The 6,619-nt window shown below is 38.9% G+C and overlaps 1 protein-coding gene across 1 annotated transcript; it reads right to left on the reverse strand.

The window, feature by feature from the left end:
• Positions 1-1,069: 1,069 nt before the first annotated feature.
• LOC148028281 (uncharacterized) lies at positions 1,070-2,064 on the reverse strand. Its single transcript, XM_087689027.1, has 2 exons — positions 2,024-2,064; positions 1,070-1,926 (listed from the first exon to the last, which is right to left on the reverse strand). The coding sequence occupies exons 1-2, from the start codon at positions 2,036-2,038 to the stop codon at positions 1,495-1,497; spliced, it is 447 nt and encodes a 148-aa protein (XP_087545153.1). The 5' UTR covers positions 2,039-2,064; the 3' UTR covers positions 1,070-1,494.
• Positions 2,065-6,619: the final 4,555 nt, after the last annotated feature.

Consider the following 6,619-nt stretch of genomic DNA (forward strand, 5'->3'; position numbering starts at 1 on the left):
TATTCAATTTGTTATTGGAATTTTGTTAATTTATTATTTTTTCAATAATTCTATATGATTCATTTTTATATGATGGAAAATCGATATTAGATACACATACACACACCCTCATGTGTGTCCTATATGATTCCTACTAGGGCAAAACACAATGCTTAGGCCTTGTTGCAAGCCATATAGAATATAGTTTTGGTAGTCTTCACAATGATAGATTGAAAGACATGATTCAAGCAACATAGAGATAGTTTACTAGCGTAATATCACACACACACACACACAAGGGTTGAAGAAACAACAAGTTTGCTTCACCCTAGAATTTCCTCAAGTTTCCAAAAATCCTTATGAAATCATATGAGAATCAACATAACCTCGGAATACATAGGTTTTGTCATTTGTTCCAATAACATGGAAAACTAAGTGCAAACCTTCAATTCGACATTCTTTCTTGACATAGAAGATTCATATATGGTTTGACAAAGAATATTTCATAATTGTTGTATGTGTGTATGTAAAATAAAATGATTTTATTGTGTAGATAACTAAGCAACAAAAATGGTTGACTATTAAATGGTATTTCAAAACTTGATGGCATGTCATATGAGTCTTCTCTAGTCTTTTGTTTCTTCTTTTTACATGAAATACATCATGCACACTCATGTACATTGGATTAGGATCTTTGCTCTTGATATAATAGATACACGAAAGGCCTAGAGGCTATAGGGTTACTGATTCAATCACTTCATTTTCTTCTTTGACATCTTTTCTCATTTAGGTATTGCAATGATCCCGTCTGTTGTACTTCTTTTGTACGTCGTAGAGGCTATAGGGTTATTGATTCAAACACTTCATTTTCTTCTTTGACATCTTTCCTCATTTAGGCATTGCAAGGATCCCATCTTTTGTACTTCTTATAATTAAAAGGTGTACCTTTCACATTTTTATCACATGTGTAACATGAGGGCTAAGTGTACTCTTTGCTCACCTCAAGCTCATTAGTCTTGAGTTCTAGTACCTTCACCTTGAATCTTCAAATTGATCTAGCAAAAATGATATATTTAGGCCAAAAGGCGTAGGTTTCATGATTTTTAGTTAGGAAAATTTTCTCACACTTCCCAAAGTCGTATATAGACGATCTCCTTTCATGTGAATTTATCACATTAAAGCGTATCCTCACATTCATGCATATGTAAAATTTTCAATCAAAAACACAATACAAGGTTTGAATGGATATCCATGTAAGAACTAAGCTTCTTTTTTGTAAATAGAAAGCCACAAGATCCCTATTCAAAATGTTTGTGTGGATATTAGAGCGGTGTTTGTGAACAACCGAGGAGTGCTTAACTAAATGCAAAATCTTAACAAACAAGATTTAAAGCAATTGATTGAGGGTTTGCTTGGTGACAGAAGAGATGCAAAATTCGAGAGAGAACTTGCAAATCATCGAGGTCAAAGATTTTTGTATCGACTACTCTAAAATGTTGTTGTGTGAAGGCTACCTTAGAGCCAACAGATATGGCCACCACGGACAAGGGTAGGGGCAGGCCTAAGGGAAACAGGGCAAGGATGGGGTTGAGGATAGTGGGATTGGTAAGTGGAGCGAGTGTGTTTGTAACCACCAAAGGGGGGGAACTTTGTGGGGATGGCCGGGGGGAGGAGGTCGGGCGGGGGCCCTCGAAAGTGGTCATGATGGGTGGTTTGCTCATGGGACGCCCATTGGAAGGGGGCGGGTCGCGGGGGCAAGGGTGGATAGATGGGCTTGGGTGTGTAGTCGGCCATTACAGTGGACACTCCCTCAAGCTTAAAGGGATCCCCAAATGGCACAGGAGTCTTCAACTCTGTGGCGGGCGGCCACCCCGGGAAATTTGGGCACTGGTGGAGGCCGCATGTGCACACGCGGCAGACACACATCCCTTCCTCTCGAGCACGAGCCTGCTGTTCACACAACAACTAAACAATTTCCGTTAGTCAAGCCAACTAACTGTATTGACCGCCACCAACCGTTAACCTGTCATGGGATTGGGAATACGTGGCAGCTATCCATGCTCTTGCCGCCGGGTGCGGCTGCTCGTCGTCCTCGTCGTCTTTTGCTCTGCCTCTCGTTCTTTCTCTTCGCCGCCTGCTTCTCCTCCGCCCTCCTTCGATCGTCCGTCTAGTGCTCACAACAGTCTCCCCTCCTCAATACGTCTCTTCCCAAGAGGTGCTTGATTTCATAATCCAGCCTTAGCGGCGAAGAGAATTAATCTTACGTAGCAAGGACACCTATTCCTCCACACGAGTATCCGCTACTTCATCGCCTTTTGATATGCACCTTTGAATCTATTAAATAATTTGATGTCGGCCAACTCAAACCTTTTTTTTCTTAATACCCTAATCCTCCGGATGATTAAGGCGTGCAATTACAGGATAATTTGTCGCCCCAGAACAGAGGCAGGCCATTTTGGACTTTACTATGTCATGGTAGGGAAGCTGGATGGTATGAATATGCTCACGCTCTCTCAAATAGGTGGGTAGTCCCCTCGTCGACTCGACTGAATGCGATAATTACTTTTTATTATTCTTCTTAAAAATCTCTCTTTTAACGTCCAAAATAGATTGCCCTTTCTTCTTAACAGCATAGGACTATAGTGATCAAGTACGATATTAATTTGTCAAAACAACATAGATTTTGCTCTCTTCTTAATGCCATGATGGTCCATGGCACCCATGTTTCGATTAAGCCACAAAGAAAGTTACACGTGATGATAGGTTGCTACTTTCCATTTGCCACAACAAACCAGGATTCAAAGTATCATAAGGTTGTACCCCAATTAGGGTAGACTTGGATTCAAAAAAGTCTACCTAAAGGAAAAACGTGATTAGTGCTAATGAAATTTAGAGTGAGTTAAATTGGAAAAAGGCTAGTTCCTTTTCACAATGTTTAAATGGGAGTGGTTGAGCTAATTGCATTTATAGCTAGAAAGTTGGGGGAATCTCATTTTTCTTAGGAGGGGAAAGGGAAAAAAGCATTAGGAAAAACATGAGCTCACAAATGGGCCTTTTCTCTCCCCTTTTGCAATCTCGTAGTACCTTTTTTACATTAATTACAAAGATATACTCATATTCCTTCTCTCTCCTCATTCAAGAAGTCTTTTTCAACCAAATTTTATATTAAAAAAGGAGTTAGTTATAGGAGTGCGATGCTTCGTTTTCAATGCTAATTGATTTTTTAATCGAGAACAAGGAAAATGAAATATCGAAAGTTTCTTTTAAGATATTTTGGGGATTTTTTATATTCTAGCTTTTGGTCAAAAAACAAACCAACTAGTCAAATTTCGTGTTTTTTGGAAATGTTTTTGGAGGCAAAATAAAAATGTCTAAAATATGAAAAGTCTTAGACATCCCTACTCTTTGAGCTATTTTTCCCCATATCTATACTCTCTCATGGCTCTATTTGTAACCTCTTCTCTGTGTTTATGCAACCTTCATTAACATAATGAATTACTTACACCCTCCTTTCCCTTGGCACCTTTCTGTGCCTCTCTGTGTATCTCCCCTCTACCTCATGTGACAACCAAGTAGGCTCTCTGTTTCTATTAATAGTAAAATGAATACAGGAAAGAAGGAGCTGCATATTGAGGTAGAGATTGAATATGCCCCATTATTCAAAAGAACCCAGCGTACCAACGTCAACCCTTAGGTTCTGCAGAGTTATAGGCAAATGGGATTGAAACATATGGACTTGTGGATTGATGGGGAAATCTACCCAATTGACCCCTTAAATAATAGACCTCTAACTTTCTCAGGAATCACAAATTTGCTGAAGTATGTGTGCGAGGGTGAAAATGGGTTGCTCAGTTACACTAGGCAACTCAATGATCATGCGTTCAAAGTATTTACTACTTGCCAAGCAATCATAAAATTTTGTCCTGATGTGATCACTGCACATCAACTTCATATACCATAACTCATAGGATAAATGGTACAGTTGAATGACACTATAATTCACCAAAACAATCAAATTAATTCAATATAGGACATTATCCATGACATTGGTATCTCATATGGGGAGACAAAGGCATAATTGAACGACATGAGAAAGATCAATAGCAAGCTAACATAAGAGCACAAACAAAAGAAGAAGCCAATCAATGAGTTAATTGTGAATAACGGTTAGTGGAAGCGACGTATCAAAGCTTGTAAGGTAGCTCAGAATGAGAACCTAGGTGAGGGTGAGGTTGAATCATGTATTAGTAGATTGCTGAAGGAAAGTACATTGGAAAATGCTTTGAGCAATACTAAGTTTAAGGTTGTGAAAGAAAAGGTGATTGAGTGCATATTAAAAGATATGTCAAATGAGTTCTCAGTTGTGGATGCATAAACCATTTGTGACAGGGCTGGTATTAGCACAGTGACTTACTCAAAGATATTCAAAGGTGTGAAGGCTGGGTTTGATCGTGTGTTGAAGAGAAATAGAATCTTGCCTCTTCCTTAACCTTCAAAGTTCCGACGTCAACTTAACACAAAGGTTTTGGAGCTGATAGGAAATCCCATGTATGTTCAATGCGTGAAAACACTAAAGGTTGGGACAAAAAATGAATACGAGGTGAAGTTCACCAAACTCAACAATAACTATTTAGATTTGTACAAGGTGCATTCGGCAATGGTAATGTACTACAATATGTCTATTGAGGAATGTAATGGTGAATTGCAGTTTGTCATAAAATTGGATGAAAGTGAGGTCGTCAAAGGAGTAAAGCTTGAAAGAGTTAGTGTAGCTCTGATGGATAGAGCTTTACGATTCGACAAGAACAACCCATGGAACTTTAGTGTTCAATCTGAGCACCATGTGTGGTGGCTCGTTGCATTTGAAGTTCCTAAGGAAACATTTAAGGTGATGCAGTTGTTCTTTATGCACACAAGCATTCCAAACATCATCGATCATCAGGAACATGGTGAGATGCTCTTGATTGAAGGGTATGGTCAATACTTGGTTGAATGGCAACTTGCAGGAGACTTGAAAGCTTTAAAATACATGTGTGGAATCTCCAATGATGCAAATACAAAGAATCCATGCCTATATTACTTGACAGAGAGGGTGGAAGGAAAGGACGGAAAGAAGAATTGGCAAAGGGTGACAAGTGCTGCACCAATGCACAATAGAGAAGATCCCACTTGGAAGCCGATCTTCAACATTCCATTAAATCATATTCACATTTGTTCATTGCATGCTTTTGTCAAAATCATGGAGAAACTTGTATATGAATACATTTGCTTTACTTATAGGATGCAACTAGAAAAAGAAGCCATTGCAACATGTAAGAATGTGGAGCGAGTGCTATTAAAAATTGGGATACACAAGCATCAAGTAACAATTGAAAAAGATGAGAAGAGATCAAGAAAATTTGGTAACTTGCCAAAAAATCCTTGCTTTGGAGGAGCAAAGGCTAGAAAGTTTCTCTCAACACCCATCAATGAGGAAGGGAATGTCATGGTTCATAGGCCACAGGACTACGATGGGTGGAAAAAGTAACATTTTGTAGTTCCTGATCAAAGTAATCGAGGAAAAACAAGGTTAGCCAAAGCTAAGGTTTGGATAAGTCTTAACAAATTGGCTCCCTTACTTGGCAAGATGGTGTTTAACAATGAAGATAAGCAAGAATTTATCGATGCTATGCATAGCTTCTACAAAAACATAGTGGAAGCGTGGGGCAAAAGCTCTATCACACATTACATGGTGCATACTAAGTTAATATTTTAAAATTGTATGAATTGTATAAATTATTAAGTATAGTTTTACTCATGTGTGATATGTATCTTTGTGGCATATCCTTGAGGCACATGGATCATACTTTGCATAAAAATGAAGCATCGGAGTTTGGTCCACACAAGAAATGGAAAATTCACATTGGATAACGTGTGGTGCATACCAAAGAAAAACCGTGCATGGTGGAGGGGTGAATGGTAGCAATCCAATGATCCAATTGCTATCTTGGTGGTATAGGATTATAGTAGCGGATGAAGCTAAACTCTCGCAAAAGAGAGCAAATGAAAGTGCTAATGATTCTGCTACAGACATGATGGAATCACGTCGTGTCACTAAAAGAGTGCATTATAAAGCCTCAAGTGCCAAAGAAAACCATGCCAAGTGGCTAGAAACAAGGCTTCGACAAGGCAACAAATGGTTTCAAAGAGAGCTAAGATAGTAAGATGAACAATGTGTTTAGTGTGAAAGTAATTCATAGTTTAAGAGAGAAAGAGAGAGTGTGCATCTATATAAATGAGTCTTACAATTAAGGGTTATATAAAAGAGGGTTTCACTTTCTATCTTATTCATTGAGTTCTCACATCTCTTGTGCAGGAAAGATGGCTAGGTCTAAAGTAGTTGCAAATAAGCTTTTGCTTAGAGCCCCATATCGTGTTCAGTCCCTTGGAGCATCTACTAACTTAAATGCACCCCCTTATCAACCTAACATAGCTTTCTCAAGTCGCTCTCACAAGGGTCCTCCTCAGCATCCCCACAAGAAATGCAAGTGGAAGCCAAGTACAATGGCCTTGAGAGAAATTAGGAGGTATCAATGCTCTTTTTGGTAGAACCTCGCTAAGTGTGGGTATACCACAAACATGGTAAACACTAGAGGCTATT

The sequence above is a fragment of the Lygodium microphyllum genome, chromosome 12 (assembly GCF_053477565.2).
Source record: "Lygodium microphyllum isolate KBCC chromosome 12, Lygodium_microphyllum_v1.1.10, whole genome shotgun sequence".
Taxonomy (NCBI): domain Eukaryota; kingdom Viridiplantae; phylum Streptophyta; class Polypodiopsida; order Schizaeales; family Lygodiaceae; genus Lygodium; species Lygodium microphyllum.